The sequence below is a fragment of the Rhinoderma darwinii genome, unplaced genomic scaffold (genome assembly GCF_050947455.1).
Source record: "Rhinoderma darwinii isolate aRhiDar2 unplaced genomic scaffold, aRhiDar2.hap1 Scaffold_70, whole genome shotgun sequence".
Lineage (NCBI taxonomy): Eukaryota > Metazoa > Chordata > Amphibia > Anura > Rhinodermatidae > Rhinoderma > Rhinoderma darwinii.
In genome coordinates, this window is record NW_027464260.1 from 277842 (window position 1) to 297500 (window position 19659).

A 19659-nucleotide genomic window follows, 5' to 3' on the forward strand; every position below is an offset into this window, starting at 1 on the left:
CATTCACTTGACCTGGTCTTCTTCCGGCTCTGCTCAGTTTCTGACTTTATTAACTCTCCTCTCCCGCTTTCTGACCACAATCTTCTCTGCTTTACTATCAAATATTCTCTGCCTCCTCAGGTCATCCCTACGTATCAGACATACAGAAATCTACATGCCATTAACACTTTGAAACTCATAGACAGTCTACAGTCCTCATTGTCCCCTATCTCTTCCCTCTCCTGTCCCAATCTGGCTGCCAAACTTTATAATAACACTCTCAAAAATGCATTGGATGAAGCAGCCCCCCCTACACTCCGAACCACCCGACAAAGACGACGACAACCCTGGCACACGCCTCAATCCCGCTTCCTTCAGCGGTGCTTGAGGTGTCCCGAACGACTGTGGAGAAAATCGCATTTGGATCCAGATTTCCTCCATTACAAATTTATGCTCAAAACTTACAACTCTGCCCTTCACCGAGCCAAACAAGTCTATTTCACTTCTCTCATCTCCACACTATCTAATAATCCAAAACGCCTCTTTGATACTTTTCACTCCCTCCTTAGTCCTAAAGTGCAGACGCCAATCACAGATCTCAGTGCTGAAGACCTGGCCAATTATTTTAAAGTTAAAATTGACAACATCCGGCATGATATTATCTCCCAGTCCCCTAGTAACATCGATCCCCTTCCCCCCCGCACTCCCTCTTCTTCACTCTCAGCATTTGACCCAATAACTGAAGAAGAAGTCTCGAGGCTCCTCTCTTCTTCTCGTCCTACTACCTGCCCTAGTGATCCTGTCCCCTCACACCTCCTCCAGTCCCTCTCCCCAGCTGTCACTAGTCACCTCACTAAAATATTTAACCTCTCTCTTTCCTCTGGTATCTTTCCCTCCGCTTTTAAACATGCCATTATAAACCCATTATTGAAAAAACCAACACTTGACCCATCCAGCGCTGCCAACTACCGACCAGTCTCTAATCTGCCCTTCATCTCCAAACTCCTGGAACGCTTGGTCTACTCTCGCCTTATCCGCTATCTCTCTGCTAACTCCATTCTAGACCCCTTACAATCTGGTTTCCGCACTCTACACTCCACAGAAACTGCCCTTACTAAAGTCTCAAATGATCTCTTGGCGGCTAAATCGGACGGTAAATCCTCTCTCCTGATTCTTTTGGATCTCTCTGCAGCCTTTGACACTGTAGACCACAAACTCCTACTTAACCTGCTCCACTCTATTGGCCTCAAGGACGCGGCTCTCTCTTGGTTTTCCTCCTATCTATCTGACCGCTCGTTCAGTGTGTCATTTGCTGGTTCCACTTCTTCTCCTCTTCCACTTGATATCGGGGTTCCTCAGGGATCAGTCCTAGGTCCGCTCCTCTTTTCTCTCTACACAGCTCCTATTGGACAAACCATCAGCAGATTTGGCTTCCAGTACCATCTCTACGCTGATGACACCCAATTATATACCTCTTCCCGTGACATCACCCCTGCTCTAATACAGAACACCAGTGATTGTCTGTCCGCTGTCTCTAACATCATGTCCTCTCTCTATCTGAAACTGAATCTTACTAAAACTGAGCTCCTTGTGTTCCCACCATCTACTAACCTCCCTAAACCTGATGTCTCCATCTCTGTGTGTGGCACTATCATAACTCCTAAGCAGCACGCCCGCTGTATCGGGGTTATTTTTGACTCCGATCTTTCCTTTACTCCTCACATACAATCACTTTCACGCTCCTGTCATATTCACCTCAAAAACATCTCCAGAATCCGCTCTTTTCTTACGGAGGAAACTGCCAAAACTCTCATTGTTGCTCTCATTCACTCTCGTCTTGACTACTGTAACTCATTACTAGTCGGTCTTCCCCTCACTAAACTCTCCCCTCTCCAATCTATCCTCAATGCAGCAGCCAGGCTCATCTTTATGACCAACCGCTACACCAACGCCTCTAATCTGTGCCAGTCACTGCACTGGTTGCCCATCCCCTTCCGAATAAAATTCAAACTTATTACTCTCACCCACAAAGCTCTCCACAGTGCTGCACCTCCTTACATCTCCTCCCTCATCTCTGTCTACCACCCTACTCGGGCTCTACGTTCTGCCAACGACCTTAGATTAAAATCCTCCATAATACGAACCTCCCACTACCGTCTCCAGGATTTCTCTCGTGCTGCACCAGTCCTCTGGAATGTGCTACCCCAGACAATCAGATTAATTCCCAATATCCACAGTTTTAAACGTGCCCTGAAAACACATCTATTTAGACAGGCCTATAACATTCCCTAATCTGACTCCTTGCCATGGCCCTCCATTTAGATTAGTCATCAGAATAAGATTCCCTCACACTCCTTCTCTTCATGTCCATCATACACGGATACTGGCTGGTGACCGGCTCATGCAGCTTTATGTCACCACCCCATGTGTATAAAAATATCCGGACCATTGTACAGAACAAACACTGTTACACTTTGTGTCTCCTTTATTTCCTCATAGATTGTAAGCTCTTGCGAGCAGGGTCCTCACTCCCCAGGTTTGAATTGTAAATGAACTTTGTCACTATGTAATGTCTGATATTGTTTGTTTCATGTCCCCTCTAAATTGTAAAGTGCTGCGTAATATGTTGGCGCTATATAAATAAAGATTATTATTATTATTATTATTAAATGTAGGCCTTTTTCACTAAAATGGGTATAAATAATAATTTTCCATAATGCTGTCCCAGAGCATTTCACAACCAGCAACGAACCGCGGGTCTGATAGAATCAACCGAGGCGTCCATTCGTTCGCCTTGCAAAGCCGAACAATACGACACCTGACTCGGTCGTCTTTTCTGAAAGGGGACTCCTCTTTTGCCCCATAAACATGGTGGAATTTCCATAATAGGAGCTTAATATGGATAGGTTTTCCAATTTTTTTCCGTAACCGCTCAATGTAGAGTTATGAGCCCCGAAGCTATTATACGTCACCATCTCTTGAGTATGTACGCCAAGACTCGTGATGATACGTCGCGCGGTTAGCGAGGTCACTTCTCGTTAGTGACGCCTGTTTCTAAACACGGCTTCAATTTATTTTTATAAAAAAATTAATATCTTGAAAACTAGCTGTTGCATATAACTAATATTTGTTAGACATGTAGCCCTTGACACTCTGACCTAGCCTAAAAAAATTCAGGGTTCTGTGACGCGCGCTTGGACCACAAAAGCCTTGTGAGCGACGGCTATTTTTACACACGTTTACAATGTAGTTCTAATTAAAAAAATAATATCTTAAAAGCGAACCGCCTCAAAGCCATCAAACTTCTCACACCTGTAGCACTTAACACTATGACCTACCCTAAAAAATTTCAAGGGTCTGCGTCGCAGTTTTAGGCCTCAAAAGCCTCTTTTGCTGCTCCTGTTTAACGCACAGAGTGTGTAATTTACTATTTAATTCTAATAAATGAACAATATTATAGATAATAGTAGTGCAAAAGGCCTAATTTTTCATACACATCTAGCCTTTCACCTACCATATAAAAACTTAGGCCAGCAGGACAGATGTAGCCCGCGCAGCGGGCCAAAAATGTAGGCCTTTTTCACTAAAATGGGTATAAATAATAATTTTCCACAATGCTGTCCCAGAGCATTTCACAACCAGCAACGAACCGCGGGTCTGATAGAATCAACCGAGGCGTCCATTCGTTCGCCTTGCAAAGCCGAACAATACGACACCTGACTCGGTCGTCTTTTCTGAAAGGGGACTCCTCTTTTGCCCCATAAACATGACAGAATTTCCATATTAAGAGCTTAATATGGATAGGTTTTCCAATTGTTTTCCGTAACCGCTCAATGTAGAGTTATGAGCCCCGAAGCTGTTATACGTCACCATCTCCTGAGTATGTACGCCAAGACTCGTGATGATACGTCGCACGGTTAGCGAGGTCACTTATCGTTAGCGACGCCTGTTTCTAAACACGTCTTCAATTTATTTTTATAAAAAAATTAATATCTTGAAAACTAGCTGTTGCATATAACTAATATTTGTTAGACATGTAGCCCTTGACACTCTGACCTAGCCTAAAAAAATTCAGGGTTCTGTGACGCGCGCTTGGACCACAAAAGCCTTGTGAGCGACGGCTATTTTTACACACGTTTACAATGTAGTTCTAATAAAAAAAATAATATCTTAAAAGCGAACCCCCTCAAAGCCATCAAACTTCTCACACCTGTAGCAGTTGACACTGTGACCTACCCTAAAAAATTTCAAGGGTCTGCGTCGCAGTTTTAGGCCCCAAAAGCCTCTTTTGCTGCTCCTGTTTAACGCACAGAGTGCGTAATTTACGATTTAATTCTAATAAATGAACAATATTATAGATACTAGTAGAGCAAAAGGCCTAATTTTTCATACACATCTAGCCTTTGACACTCTGACCTACCATATAAAAACTCAGGCCAGCAGGACAGATGTAGCCCACGCAGCGGGCCAAAAATGTAGGCCTTTTTCACTAAAATGGGTATAAATAATAATTTTCCACAATGCTGTCCCAGAGCATTTCACAACCAGCAACGAACCGCGGGTCTGATAGAATCAACCGAGGCGTCCATTCGTTCACCTTGCAAAGCCGAACAATACGACACCTGACTCGGTTGTCTTTTCTGAAAGGGGACACCTCTTTTGCCCCATAAACATGGCGGAATTTCCATATTAAGAGCTTAATATGGATAGGTTTTCCAATTTTTTTCCGTAACCGCTCAATGTAGAGTTATGAGCCCCGAAGCTGTTATACGTCACCATCTCCTGAGTATGTACGCCAAGACTCGTGATGATACGTCGCGCGGTTAGTAAGGTCACTTCTCGTTAGCAACGCCTGTTTCTAAACACGTCTTCAATTTATTTTTATGAAAAAATTAATATCTTGAAAACTAGCTGTTGCATATAACTAATATTTGTTAGACATGTAGCCCTTGACACTCTGACCTAGCCTAAAAAAATTCAGGGTTCTGTGACGCGCGCTTGGACCACAAAAGCCTTGTGAGCGACGGCTATTTTTACACACGTTTACAATGTAGTTCTAATAAAAAAAATAATATCTTAAAAGCGAACCCCCTCAAAGCCATCAAACTTCTCACACCTGTAGCAGTTGACACTGTGACCTACCCTAAAAAATTTCAAGGGTCTGCGTCGCAGTTTTAGGCCCCAAAAGCCTCTTTTGCTGCTCCTGTTTAACGCACAGAGTGCGTAATTTACGATTTAATTCTAATAAATGAACAATATTATAGATACTAGTAGTGCAAAAGGCCTAATTTTTCATACACATCTAGCCTTTGACACTCTGACCTACCATATAAAAACTCAGGCCAGCAGGACAGATGTAGCCCACGCAGCGGGCCAAAAATGTAGGCCTTTTTCACTAAAATGGGTATAAATAATAATTTTCCACAATGCTGTCCCAGAGCATTTCACAACCAGCAACGAACCGCGGGTCTGATAGAATCAACCGAGGCGTCCATTCGTTCACCTTGCAAAGCCGAACAATACGACACCTGACTCGGTTGTCTTTTCTGAAAGGGGACACCTCTTTTGCCCCATAAACATGGCGGAATTTCCATATTAAGAGCTTAATATGGATAGGTTTTCCAATTTTTTTCCGTAACCGCTCAATGTAGAGTTATGAGCCCCGAAGCTGTTATACGTCACCATCTCCTGAGTATGTACGCCAAGACTCGTGATGATACGTCGCGCGGTTAGTAAGGTCACTTCTCGTTAGCGACGCCTGTTTCTAAACACGTCTTCAATTTATTTTTATGAAAAAATTAATATCTTGAAAACTAGCTGTTGCATATAACTAATATTTGTTAGACATGTAGCCCTTGACACTCTGACCTAGCCTAAAAAAATTCAGGGTTCTGTGACGCGCGCTTGGACCACAAAAGCCTTGTGAGCGACGGCTATTTTTACACACGTTTACAATGTAGTTCTAATAAAAAAAATAATATCTTAAAAGCGAACCCCCTCAAAGCCATCAAACTTCTCACACCTGTAGCAGTTGACACTGTGACCTACCCTAAAAAATTTCAAGGGTCTGCGTCGCAGTTTTAGGCCCCAAAAGCCTCTTTTGCTGCTCCTGTTTAACGCACAGAGTGCGTAATTTACGATTTAATTCTAATAAATGAACAATATTATAGATACTAGTAGTGCAAAAGGCCTAATTTTTCATACACATCTAGCCTTTGACACTCTGACCTACCATATAAAAACTCAGGCCAGCAGGACAGATGTAGCCTACGCAGCGGGCCAAAAATATAGGCCTTTTTCACTAAAATGGGTATAAATAATAATTTTCCACAATGCTGTCCCAGAGCATTTCACAACCAGCAACGAACCGCGGGTCTGATAGAATCAACCGAGGCGTCCATTCGTTCACCTTGCAAAGCCGAACAATACGACACCTGACTCGGTTGTCTTTTCTGAAAGGGGACACCTCTTTTGCCCCATAAACATGGCGGAATTTCCATATTAAGAGCTTAATATGGATAGGTTTTCCAATTTTTTTCCGTAACCGCTCAATGTAGAGTTATGAGCCCCGAAGCTGTTATACGTCACCATCTCCTGAGTATGTACGCCAAGACTCGTGATAATACGTCGCGCGGTTAGTAAGGTCACTTCTCGTTAGCGACGCCTGTTTCTAAACACGTCTTCAATTTATTTTTATGAAAAAATTAATATCTTGAAAACTAGCTGTTGCATATAACTAATATTTGTTAGACATGTAGCCCTTGACACTCTGACCTAGCCTAAAAAAATTCAGGGTTCTGTGACGCGCGCTTGGACCACAAAAGCCTTGTGAGCGACCGCTATTTTTACACACGTTTACAATGTAGTTCTAATAAAAAAAATAATATCTTAAAAGCGAACCGCCTCAAAGCCATCAATCTTCTCACACCTGTAGCAGTTGACACTGTGACCTACTCTAAAAAATTTCAAGGGTCTGCGTCGCAGTTTTAGGCCCCAAAAGCCTCTTTTGCTGCTCCTGTTTAACGCACAGAGTGCGTAATTTACGATTTAATTCTAATATATGAACAATATTATAGATACTAGTAGTGCAAAAGGACTAATTTTTCATACACATCTAGCCTTTGACACTCTGACCTACCATATAAAAACTCAGGCCAGTAGGACAGATGTAGCCCGCGCAGCGGGCCAAAAATGTAGGCCTTTTTCACTAAAATGGGTATAAATAATAATTTTCCACAATGCTGTCCCAGAGCATTTCACAACCAGCAACGAACCGCGGGTCTGAAGAATCAACCGAGGCGTCCATTCGTTCGCCTTGCAAAGCCGAACAATACGACACCTGACTCAGTCGTCTTTTCTGAAAGGGGACTCCTCTTTTGCCCCATAAACATGGCGGAATTTCCATATTAAGAGCTTAATATGGATAGGTTTTCCAATTGTTTTCCGTAACCGCTCAATGTAGAGTTATGAGCCCCGAAGCTGTTATACGTCACCATCTCCTGAGTATGTACGCCAAGACTCGTGATGATACGTCGCGCGGTTAGCAAGGTCACTTCTCGTTAGCGACGCCTGTTTCTAAACACGTCTTCAATTTATTTTTATAAAAAAATTAATATCTTGAAAACTAGCTGTTGCATATAACTAATATTTGTTAGACGTGTAGCCCTTGACACTCTGACCTAGCCTAAAAAAAATCAGGGTTCTGTGACGTGCGCTTGGACCACAAAAGCCTTGTGAGCGACGGCTATTTTTACACACGTTTACAATGTAGTTCTAATAAAAAAAATAGTATCTTAAAAGCGAACCGCCGCAAAGCCATCAAACTTCTCACACCTGTAGCAGTTAACACTATGACCTACCCTAAAAAATTTCAAGGGTCTGCATCGCAGTTTTAGGCCCCAAAAGCCTATTTTGCTGCTCCTGTTTAACGCACAGAGTGCGTAATTTACTATTTAATTCTAATAAATGAACAATATTATAGATAATAGTAGTGCAAAAGGCCTAATTTTTCATACACATCTAGCCTTTGACACTCTGACCTACCATATAAAAACTCAGGCCAGCAGGACAGATGTAGCCCGCGCAGCGGGTCAAAAATTTAGGCCTTTTTCACTAAAATGGGTATAAATAATAATTTTCCATAATGCTGTCCCAGAGCATTTCACAACCAGCAACGAACCGCGGGTCTGATAGAATCAACCGAGGCGTCCATTCGTTCGCCTTGCAAAGCCGAACAATACGACACCTGACTCGGTTGTCTTTTCTGAAAGGGGACTCCTCTTTTGCCCCATAAACATGGCTGAATTTCCATAATAGGAGCTTAATATGGATAGGTTTTCCAATTTTTTTCCATAACCGCTCAATGTAGAGTTATGAGCCCCGAAGCTATTATACGTCACCATCTCCTGAGTATGTACGCCAAGACTCTTGATGGTACATCGCGCAGTTAGCGAGGAAAATCCTCGTTAGCGACGCCTGTTTCTGCACACGGCTTCAATTTATGTTTAGGAAAAAAATTAATATCTTAAAAACTAACTGTTGCATATAACTAATATTTGTTAGACATGTAGCCCTTGACACTCTCACCTAGCCTAAAAATATTCAGGGTTCTGTGACGCGCGCTTGGACCACAAAAGCCTTGTGAGCGACGGCTATTTTTACACGCTTACAATTTAGTTCTAATGAAAATCTCAGCGAGTTACGCTGTTTACATAACTCACGAACATATAACGTTTTTCATGATCGCAAAACATCTCGCTCAGCCGCAACACACAGTTTTTATGAAGATTAAAAAATATATACATTTATTGAATACATCCAAACATCCCAGAACCCAACAAATAAAAGTGCTTTTGTTCTCTGTGCATTTTAATGTCCATTAAAAGTCCATGTTTTTAAGATTCTTATTTCTTCTTCCATTGGTCTAAAATGTATTTTGCTCTGGGACCTTTTTTCCCCAGAGCTGATGTCCTAAAGTCCTCTTTATTTTGTCTTCTTCCGGCCGGTGGTTTTGAAGCAATCCTATGATTGAAAGATCATAGATTATTAATAATTAGTATCTCATGCTTACTTTACTAACGGTCCTAATTGTATTCATTAATCCTCTACAATTTTATGAATATAACTCTAATCTTTATTTATTTTTTCTTAAACAGGCAAACCAGGACCCCAATGACCTCTGCTATAAGACAGAGTTGAGGATTGTGAACCCACGACCACTGAGGAACCCAAGGAGGTTTTCCATGCATTTTCCAGCACATATCAGCTCAGAAACATCATGATAGTGAATTGCAAGGCCTTTAGATGCTACATTTGCCAAGTTGTTCCTAGCAATAGCAAGGGTAGCCTTTATATCCTCATCGCTGCTGTGCTTCATGCATTTTTTGTGCAGGTTCCCAGCATCAACTCTGTCTTATAGCAGATGGGGCAGGTCATTGGCGTCCTGGTTTGCCTGCTTAAGAAAAAATGAATAAGGATTACAGTTACATTAATAACATTGAAGAAGATTAATGCATATCGTTAGGACCGTTAGTAAACTAATAATGAGACATACTACGCTGCTTCTGTAACTGCCATTCACTACTATTGGAGTCACGGAAACAGCGTAGCTCATTAAATAAAAAAATATATATCAATTTATTGAATACATCCAAACATCCCAGAACCCAACAAATAAAAGTGCTTTTGTTCCCTGTGCATTTTAATGTCCATCAAAAGTCCATAATTTATAAGCTTCTTATTTCTTCTTCCATTGGTCCAAAATGTCTTTTACTCTTGGACGGTTTTTTCCCCAGAGCTGATGTCCTATAGCCCTCTTTATTTCGTCTTCTTCCGGCCGGTGGTCCTGAAGCAATCCTATGATTAAACGGTCATATAGATGATTAATAATTAGTATTAATATTGTATTGTGATAGAGAGAACAAAAAAAGAATGAACATCATTCTTACCTATTATGTAGTCCACTCGCATTCTGTTCTGCAGTTTCCTCCACCGATCGTACAGATGTTGTCCATGGATTGTGGACTCTGCATTGCATCTTTTAAGCGCTGGTGGATCCTTCTCCACAGTGAGGGGATACTTGCCTGTAAATCTTTCAAATTCTACCTCCTTAGAGCAGATTGCAGGAGGTATATTGTCTTGTGCTGTACCCATTATTAGAATATCTTCCATCGCAGCTCTGCAAAAGACACAATTATTTTAGTGAAAGAGATAATAGAAAAGAGCAAAACCAAGGGTCAAGAATATGAACATATTATTGCTCTGGTACTTACTTTGAGGTGGAAGCCTGCTCTTCCAATTCCCGTTGAATTCTGTCCGGCAACAATGATGCCTTTATCATGTTGTCTATGGTCTTCTCCCAGTAGACCCGCTCTGCAGTGATGTTTGAATGCGCCAATAATTTTGAGAATATTTGTGTCTCATTGGGATTTCTGCAATTTGAGGACACAAAGGTCTCTGACATTCTCCTGACCACCTGGCTGCTCACTGGCTTTAATCCAAATCTATACAATAGAAGAAATTATTATTATTAAAAGAATAGTTTATAACGTTGGCATGTAGAGTGGAAATCTAACTGTCACTAATAAGAACTTACCTTGTATGAAATCTTGCTACATCATTTGAAACATTGTATAGCCTTTCTCCGGAGGTGGAGATAAAGAAGTTGGCAATAGTTTTGTTCGTCTTCAAAAGCGTAGGCCTCACTAAGTTGTGATATATTTCAAACCACTGGGAAAAAAATACATAGTCGTGAGATTGATGAACGAAAGAATGATAGATGAGAGGTGCCGTAGATTACATTATACTGTAAGATTCATACCTTTTCCTCTTCTTTATCTAGAATCAATGTTGCTGCTTGTTGTGTTGCAGTCTTGTGTTCCAGGAAAGATATTACCACGCTGCTCTCTTTTCCTGCTACTCTTTCTTTCCATTCATTGACCTACAAGATAAATAAATTGTGAAAACAAGCACTGCACAAATGTTCAAAGACAGCATTAAAAAAAACAAAAAAAAAACAAAGGTTACTTACTGTCATATTTTGGACCACACCAGGTCGTTGCATTTTTTTTAAGACAATGATGGACTCCAAATAATTAATGATTGTTAATTTTTCGCTATCAAGGAGTGTATCGCCATTTTCAGCCATCCTCAACACCATTTGGAAAGTGGGTCCAGCAACTTTCAACAACGTTCTCAAATCGTCAGGCTTTAAAACGGTCTGAAATATGCGCTTATGTCTATTGAAAGAAAATAAAAGCAGTTTAACAAATGAAAAGGCAGAAGAAATAATTAATACATATTAAATTGTGTTTTTGTCAATCTATTCTAAGACCTCATAAAACTTTTCTTAGACTTACTTCTTTGCAACAATCTCCTTGGAAATTCCTTTGTGTAGCCTCTTTTGACTAACAGAAAGAGCAGACAAGTAATTTTTGACTGCTTTGTAGGTCTTTCTGTCTTTGTGCTTTTGACATTTGACATTTTTCAGATAAGAGACGAAACGCTTCACATTCTTATGATAATTGAAGACGGTTTGATGAGTGTTTCCGATTGCCAGCAGCTTGTCAAAGTACTTGTGTGTCTCCTCAATGTCGTCGACAAATTTCAGAGATGGCTTCTTGCTGTCTATAAAATACAGGAAGCGAGCAACGTTCTCTGCCTATAATGATGAAATGGGATTAATTAAAAGGAACAGAATCTTACATAGATCTATGTTACTTACATGATGATTTGGTGCTTACCTCCTGTTTGTATCTGACGACGCCTAAGCCTGTTCTAAGGTGGTTGACAAAACCAGCGATCAACTCAGAGTTCAGAGAATGCCTCTTGTAGAATCCAGCTTCTGACATTTTCTTCCTCAATGGGTTGTTCCAGGATATCTTGGGCTCGTCAGCCAGTGTTTCCTGGTCCCTCGCATTGTTCTCTTCTTTTTCCGCATCCTCTGGCCGTTCATCCTTATCTTCCATAGTGCCTTCGTCATTTTCCTTGTCAGAGTCGCTTGTCGTGACTTCTTCTGATTCTTCTTCTTCTTCTTCATCTTCCTCCTCCTCCATTATGACATCATCTGACTGTTGACAGCTATTAAACAAAACAATATATATTATTATCACATGCAAGAAAAATATATTTCCACAACATGTATAAAGCTTGCAGGCAAAACATTTCTCACCTTTTGTGTGGACATTTTTTGTTTTTTTCTTTGACCACTGGCTCACATACTTTAGTTTCCAGGGCTTTTGTCATCTCAACTTCGGAATTATCATTTCTGACTGTATCAGACCTTAAAAGTGGAAAGACAAAATGAATGATATTAGAAAAATGCATACAAAAATATAATACAAATGCATTTTTTTTTATATGAGACCAATACTCTAGTTATTGTAATAGTACTTACCTTGGCACAGGAGGGGTGTTGAGGATTGTGAAACCACGGCCACTGAGGAACTCGAGGAGGTTGTCCATGCATTTTCCAGCACATACCAGCTGAGAAACCTCATGGTAGTGAATTGCAAGGCCTTTAGATGCTACATTTGTCAAGTTTTTCCTAGCAATAGCAAGGGTAGCCTTTATAGCCTCATCGCTGCTGTGCTTCATGCATTTTCTGTGCAGGTGGGTACCCAGCATCAACTCTGTCTTGTAACAGATGGGGCATGTCATTGGGGTCCTGTTTTGCCTGTTTAAGAAAAAATAAATAAAGATTAGAGTTATATTAATAACATTGTAGAGGATTGATGCATATCATTAGGACTGTTAGTAAACTAAGAATGAGACAGACAAAGATACTTACGCTTTGGATGGCATTTTTAGGCTTGAGATAGACCTGTAGAATATAAGATAAAACAATTAATAAAGCTTTTAAAAAAGCTCAAGAAGTAAAAGGCAAAAAGGTGCAAACAGAGGTAGTAAATGGAGTGAATCCTTTCAGATCAGTCCAGTAGCTAGACAGCAGAAGAATCCGTGTAGATCAGTCTAGTAGAGAGAGCTGAGCTTCAGTAAATTGTTCAAAGTGTTGTGAGAGACTGGACTCAGTATTGCTCCTTTTAAACAGAAAGTTGGGAAACATTTACATTTTTGTAAGGTGTGAAAACTAGGTTTAGGGGGTGTGGCTAACACCTAGAGGAAAATGTGTGCAAGTTAGCAAAAACCCCTTACAAACACAAGCTAATGTAAGCATCCAATGCTAAATGTATATATATTTCTTATGTCAATTTGAATGCATATGCCTCTAAGTACATGTATTTATATACAATAAATACATATACAAAACAATATATATTATTATCACATGCAAGAAAAATATATTTCCACAACATGTATAAAGCTTGCAGGCAAAACATTTCTCACCTTTTGTGTGGACATTTTTTGTTTTTTTTCTTTGACCGCTGGCTCACATACTTTAGTTTCCAGGGCTTTTGTCATCTCATACAATACATATGTATATGTCAATACATATGTATATGTACTTATTATATATATATATATATATATATATATATATATATATATATATATATATCACTCTATACCAAATCCCACTATAGTAACCTGTGCACAGAAGTAATCCTGATCCATGGACATGTAGTATATTGAAAATAAATTATGCTGCACACCAATATAAGCAAAGTAAAATGATTTATTCAATTAATGAAGAGATGTGGCAAGCTTGAGAACAGTCCTAAGGCTGGACACAAAAGTCACATCTCTGCATTGATTGAATAAATCACTTTATTTTAAAAATGTGTACCTATTTCATATACATCTATTAAATGTAATATTTACTATCGTTTCTAAACTGACCTTTACAACATGTTTCTAGATACTGCTTGCATAGAAACCAGATTAGAATGTGGAATAGTGTTAAAATATATTAGTCCATGCCAAGGTGTCGATACTGGCAGAGTGGAGGTGACACATTTATATTGTTAGACTAAGCTGGCTCCGGCCAGGGGACAGTCATAATTGCCACTGTATTGTTTCAGCCAAACACATGTTTCAGCCACGTGTGAAATATTTCAATACACATACCACACTTTTGTTTTAGTATTCTCTAAAGTTGAGTTAATTTTTAATATAATAATTTATTTAGTTATTGATAATATATATATATATATATATATATATATATATATATATATATATATATTTCTTATGGCAATTTCAATGCATATGTTTAAGTAGCCTCTAAGTATATGTATGTATTTATATGTATGTATATATATATGTCTAAAGGAAATTAACTATCGATGCGCCTGAGCAGAACAACAGGGACTCTTTTGATTGCCGATAGTGATGTATCCCTCGACATCACTTCAGCCCTTTGATAAAAGAAGAAAATAAATACTGATGTTAAAACAAAATGTGAGACATACAGTTTAATAAGCATATTAGTTTACAAAGTAAGGTCAATAAATGTATTTTATTATTACCCAGAGGAGCTCCCTTCCCCTCTCTGCCTCTGTGCCCTGGACCGTGTTCGGATGAACAATGAGGATGGTACTTGTGCTCTGAAAAAATAACCAAACATTAGTATATCAATTGATAAGTCTAACACAACTAAACTGAGGACATTGATAATAAAACTGAGAGTTTATCTACCTTGAAGTCCAATCATCATCATCATCATCATCATCATCATCATCATCATGATCAGCCAAGCTTTCTTCTTCTCCTCGGTCAGTTGATTCACTCCAGTCCTCTTTGGCACTGTAATCTTGTTCCTGGGCTTCTTCGTGGGATGGGATGTCTTCTCTTTGGATTCCCTGGCCTCCTTCCTGAATGTTCTCTTGTCTATAGGGTAGACATAGAAAAAATAAAGCATTAAACTTCTAAAACAAATCATGTAATATTATACAGTATATATTATTTCCCTCCCACAATAAATTACCTTGAAGTGCTGGCTTGGGGCTGCTCACCACCGGCTTGCATTACCAGCATATAACCATGGCATATGTCCGTCAGTGTCTTCTCACGATAGTTTCTTTCCGCTGTCATGTTGGTGTGTGCCAAATATTTGGCAAACAGACACTTTTCAGAGTCAGAAAAATTAGGGAGAGTGCAAGTTTCGCAAATCCTCCTGACAAGCTGACTGGTGATGTTGGGTAGTTTATATCTAGAAAGGAAAATAGAAAAACATAATACATACACAGCACTTAGAATTGAATAAAGACAGGTGACTTTTAAGAAACTTACTTTGTGTGGTACCGCAGGATGTCATTGGAAACATTATAAATTTCCTTTCCAGATGTAGAGAGGAAAAATACTTCTGTTGGCATGTTGTTCTTTAGCAACATTGGTCTTACTGTCTCAAAGTAGACATTAAACCACGAGGGGAGGGATACAAATAAAGAGATTATTGAAAAGCATCTTTACAACTCCATAAAGTAAGTAGGAGCCTTATAGAAACTTACCATTTCTTCCTCCTTTGTTAGCACATAGGTTGCCACTTGGTGTGTAGAGGTCTTGTGTAACTTGACCCCAACAACTACCAGGTCTAAACCCAAATATCTGTGAGTGATCCTCTCATTCCACTCTGAAACCTATGAGTCAAAAGGAAAAAGTATGAGGGACAGGAAAGCAAATTATTTACTGAATATAATTTTCCTATCAATTCTAAGTTCACATCATACCATGTCAGTAGCTACTGGTTTTGGGAGAATAGATTGGATTATGGGAATATGTCAACAGAAGCTGCTCCCTGCCATGGAGCTAGGGATTAAGGGATTAACCAAGTAGAGTTGACAAATTTATATTGTTAGCTGCATCTGGCTCCAGCCAGGTGTGACATATTTTTAATGTGCATGACACTGTATTGTTACAGCCCAATACCTGAGCCAGCTATGTGTGAGATTTGTCAATGTACTTGCCACTGTATTGTGTTAGCCCAACACTACGCCAAGCCACTTGTGATTTTTTTTTCTATACATATGCCACTCTTTTGTTTCAGCATAATTTCTGTCTCTAGCCAGGTGTAAGGTTTTTACATAGATTATTCACTCTGTTCTTGCAGACAAATATCCGATTTTAATAAGCTAACATTAACCTTATGCAGGCTTCACACCATTATCGGCCTTCAGGGCTCCCCTACACTATTAAAAGTATTTAACTGCAGCCATAAGGCCTCCAGACACTTCTCTAAAAAGCACCCCACAGCATAACCATAACAGGGTAGGAAAACAAAATGACGCAGAAAAACAGAGGAGAAAGCTACTTACAGTCATATGTCTGACAACACCTGGCCGTTGCAGATGCCTCAAAATAAGCAGGGCCTCAAGATAATAAATAATTTCAAGTTGAGTGTCTCGCTTCATGTGTCTGTCTTTTGCAGCTTTGAGGCATTTCAGGAAGGTTGGCTTTGCCACAACTAAAAGCCTCTGACATTCCTGGGGTGTTTCCATAGAATTTGTCAATGACTTGTATCTAAACACAAAGTAAAGAGAAATGATTTTATTGTATATACACAAGTAATAAAGAGTAGTAGCAATATCTAAAATAAATATATACCTATTTGAGGTTTCATACTTTGTCTAAGGATACATTTGAGTTCATAACTCACCGTTTGCTGACAACTTCTCTTGAAATTCCCTTAGATAGCCTCTTTTGAATGTCCTCTGTAACATCCATAAAGAAGTTGCAGGACTTAAACAGCCTTGGTCTTTGTGCAGAGAGATTGGTCGCTCTCAGCTGATACGTCATGAACCTCCGGATATGTTTTAGGTAATTAAAGACAGTCTGGTTTGCAAGCTTCAGGTCACGCAGCTTTGTAAAAAAGGAGTTAACCTTCTCAATGTTGCTGACAAAGACCAGATTGGGACGCTGCGGGTTCATGTAATAAAGGAACCTTGCCAAATTTTCAACCTCCTGCTTGTAGTTGGGCACATCCAATGTGTGCTGCAAATAGTCGGCAAAGCCCTTCAGTATTGGTTCGTCCAATGAATGTCGCTTGTATAGTCCAGCAGCCTTCATCTTCTGTCTTGTGACCACCGTCCATTTTGTCTGTAGTATTCTGTAATTTTGGAGAAAAGTGCAAGACATCAGATTTGACACATTTGACAGCCACAGAGAATACGTAAGGAGTATCTATGTACACTGACCTCTGTGTCCTGTCATCAAAGTTTCCTGTAGTTCCGCTTTCTCGATTGGATTCTTCCTCAGACTCTAGTTGAAGCTGAAAGTCTCTATCACTTTCCTCCTCTGCGCTGTCATCTTCATGTGCTCTTCTGCCTTCTTCATTGTGTTGGTCTTCCCTCGGGTCTTCAGGCTGTGCAAGGAATAGTGTGTCTGTAACTTCTTCCTCAGGATCTGCAGGGATCAGTATGACCTCCATTTCCTCATCAGGGACTGGTATGGCTGCAATATCCTCTACAGCCGCTGTGTGATGTGGCACAGTAAGGACAGTTGATGCAGAGGTTGATGGTCTTCCATATTGTACATTGCTGTAAAATATAAAAAGCAACGTGAGTATAAGTGTAAACACTGGAGAGCTATGAGACATAAGCAGACAGGGGTGACACATACCTGGCCACAGTTGGTTTGTTAATGATCAAAAAGTCCCTGTCCTCGAGGAAGGGGACAACGTTTTCCAATGAGCCAAGGGAGATGATCTCTTGGTAACTGATTGCAGTGCCCTTAGATGCAATTTTCACCAGGGTTTTCCTGGCCAATGCCACAGTGGCTTTTATCTCCTCATCGCTGCTGAACCTCATACACTTTCTCCTCAGATATGTAGAGAATAATGTCTGTGTACGGTAACATACTGGGCATGTCATAGGAGTTCTGTTTTGCCTGTTGAAAGACATGAGGTTTTGGATTTAAAAATGTCCTAAGTAATATAGCTTAGTTTGAAATATACCCAAACTGCAATCTCAAAAATAGTCACAAGATGTCCCACTACATGCATACTGATTTGTTTCAGGCAGGCTACCTGAACAATGCCTGGGTTTTAATACCACGCCCTACTGAAACATGAGGCCTCTACGCTACCACATTGCTTCTCATAGTAACCTCTCTATGTTATAGGCAGTCTACAACATGTATTTTATACAAAAATGGCTATGTATTTTAGGGTATATCCTAGAGGTCAATAAACACATGAACTTATACTTTTGCTGCAGATTACATGCTTGTAACTCAACTACCTGAACAATGCCTGGGCTTGTACACTATGGCCTACTGAAAATAAAATGACACCTCTTCCCTAGCCCATGGCTCACCATGATTTCACTATACAATTTGCCTGAACTGAACATTAATGATGGACATAAATATACGTTAATAAACATATTTACTTACAATTTGGCTGCAGACTCCATTCCTGTAACTAGAACTTGTTGTCCTAAAGATGTATATTTGAGTAAAAAAACCAATAAATCTTTTAGAAGCCGTATCCAAAAGGCAGATGATGTAGGTATCCAGGTACAATGTCTCAAGTGTAGTATTGAATAAGGTGAATAGCAAAAAAATAATGCAATCCAAGAAGGAGATCAGTCAATAGCTTTCAAGAAAACTTCCAAACTGACTGAAAATGCCTCAGTGTTTTAAACTGTTTTATATATAGTGTGAGGTTGATGCTTTGTAAGAAGATCCTCTTACACAAACAACAAACAGAGCCTGTGATAGGAGAGTTTGAATGATGCACAAAAGCTTATCTGCCTTTTTAGTGGCTGAGGAGAATAACAGAGATAAAACTACAGACTCATGCTGAAAACCTGATAATACAATAGTTTGAATATAATAGGACATTTACATTTATTAAATGTGATATTTACTATCATTTCTATTTCATATACACTATACCTATTTCATATACACCTATTAAATGTAATATTTATTATCGTTTCTAAGCTGACCTTTACAACACGTTTTTTGCTACTGTTTTTATAGAAACTAGATAGGTATGTGGCATAGTGTTAAAATATATTAGAGTATGTACATTTTAATATGGTGCCCCCATAGCTGCACCATACAGTCTAATGCTCCCACAGTTGCACCATACAGTATAATGCCCCCCATAGCTGTCCCATACAATTTAATACCCCCATAGCTGCACCATACACTGTGATGCCCCCATAGCTGCACCATACCGTATAATGGCCGGATCATGACACGGATTTGAAACAGAACCGTGTGCCCGATGGACGCGAGCTAGGCGTCCATTCGTTCACCTTGCAGAGCCGAACAATATGACACCTGACTCTGTCGTCTTTTCTAAAAGGGTACCCCTCTTTTGCCCAATAAACATGGAGGAATTCCCTTATTAATTTATTGTTATTACAATAATTATTGTAATAATAATGTTGTTATATTGTATAATATGTAAATATGGTTTATGCCTATGCTTAACTTTAAAGTGTAGCTAAATGTTTGGCAAACTTCTGACATGTCAAAGTGACATGTCAGAAGTTTGGATTGGTGGGGGTCTGAACACTGAGACCCCCACCAATCGCTAGAACAAAGCTGCTGAGCGTTCACACGAGTGCTTCAGCTGTTTTGTTTTAGCGATTGGTGGGGATCTCAGTGCTCGGACCCCCACCAATCCAAACTTCTGACATGTCACTGTGACATGTCAGAAGTTTGTCAAACATTTAGCTACACTTTAATTTTGTGTTCTGTATTAATAAAGTTGTTATGTTGTATTATATGTAAAGTTGGTTTCGGCCTATTCTTACAGTGTACCTAAACGTT

At 39.7% G+C, this 19659-nt stretch overlaps 3 protein-coding genes across 7 annotated transcripts in view; 1 reads left to right on the plus strand and 2 right to left on the minus strand.

Moving 5' to 3' along the window:
* LOC142728935 (uncharacterized) overlaps window positions 1-19659 on the plus strand; it is a 500634-nt gene that overhangs the window by 188344 nt on the left and 292631 nt on the right. The window lies entirely within an intron of this gene.
* Window positions 9589-15461, minus strand: LOC142728933 (uncharacterized). The gene is made up of 16 exons (XM_075849172.1): window positions 15387-15461; window positions 15169-15277; window positions 14864-15088; window positions 14575-14766; window positions 14406-14483; window positions 12767-12799; window positions 12374-12652; window positions 12149-12259; window positions 11721-12057; window positions 11337-11638; window positions 11009-11216; window positions 10799-10918; window positions 10574-10707; window positions 10251-10481; window positions 9927-10156; window positions 9589-9834 (listed from the first exon to the last, which is right to left on the minus strand). The coding sequence occupies exons 2-16, from the start codon at window positions 15267-15269 to the stop codon at window positions 9716-9718; spliced, it is 2700 nt and encodes an 899-aa protein (XP_075705287.1). The 5' UTR covers window positions 15270-15277; window positions 15387-15461; the 3' UTR covers window positions 9589-9715.
* LOC142728934 (uncharacterized) lies at window positions 16438-18522 on the minus strand. The gene is made up of 4 exons (XM_075849173.1): window positions 18268-18522; window positions 17494-17760; window positions 17070-17411; window positions 16438-16981 (listed from the first exon to the last, which is right to left on the minus strand). Exons 1-4 carry the CDS (start codon window positions 18285-18287, stop codon window positions 16528-16530), a joined length of 1083 nt encoding a protein of 360 aa, XP_075705288.1. The 5' UTR covers window positions 18288-18522; the 3' UTR covers window positions 16438-16527.

What these genes read in the sequence shown, in the direction of transcription:
- LOC142728933 (XM_075849172.1), bottom strand. Translation starts at nt 15,269, where the DNA reads ATGTTGCTAAAGAACAACATGCCAACAGAAGTATTTTTCCTCTCTACA. An exon ending in CCCCAAGCCAGCACTTCAAG is followed by an intron (nt 14,767 to 14,863) that starts GTAATTTATTGT and finishes TCTACCCTATAG; the next exon opens with ACAAGAGAACATTCAGGAAG. An exon ending in GAGCAGGCTTCCACCTCAAA is followed by an intron (nt 10,157 to 10,250) that starts GTAAGTACCAGA and finishes TGTCTTTTGCAG; the next exon opens with AGCTGCGATGGAAGATATTC.
- LOC142728934 (XM_075849173.1), bottom strand. Translation starts at nt 18,287, where the DNA reads ATGGAGTCTGCAGCCAAATT. An exon ending in ATGGAGTCTGCAGCCAAATT is followed by an intron (nt 17,761 to 18,267) that starts GTAAGTAAATAT and finishes GTCTTTCAACAG; the next exon opens with GCAAAACAGAACTCCTATGA. An exon ending in TTTGATGACAGGACACAGAG is followed by an intron (nt 16,982 to 17,069) that starts GTCAGTGTACAT and finishes CCAAAATTACAG; the next exon opens with AATACTACAGACAAAATGGA.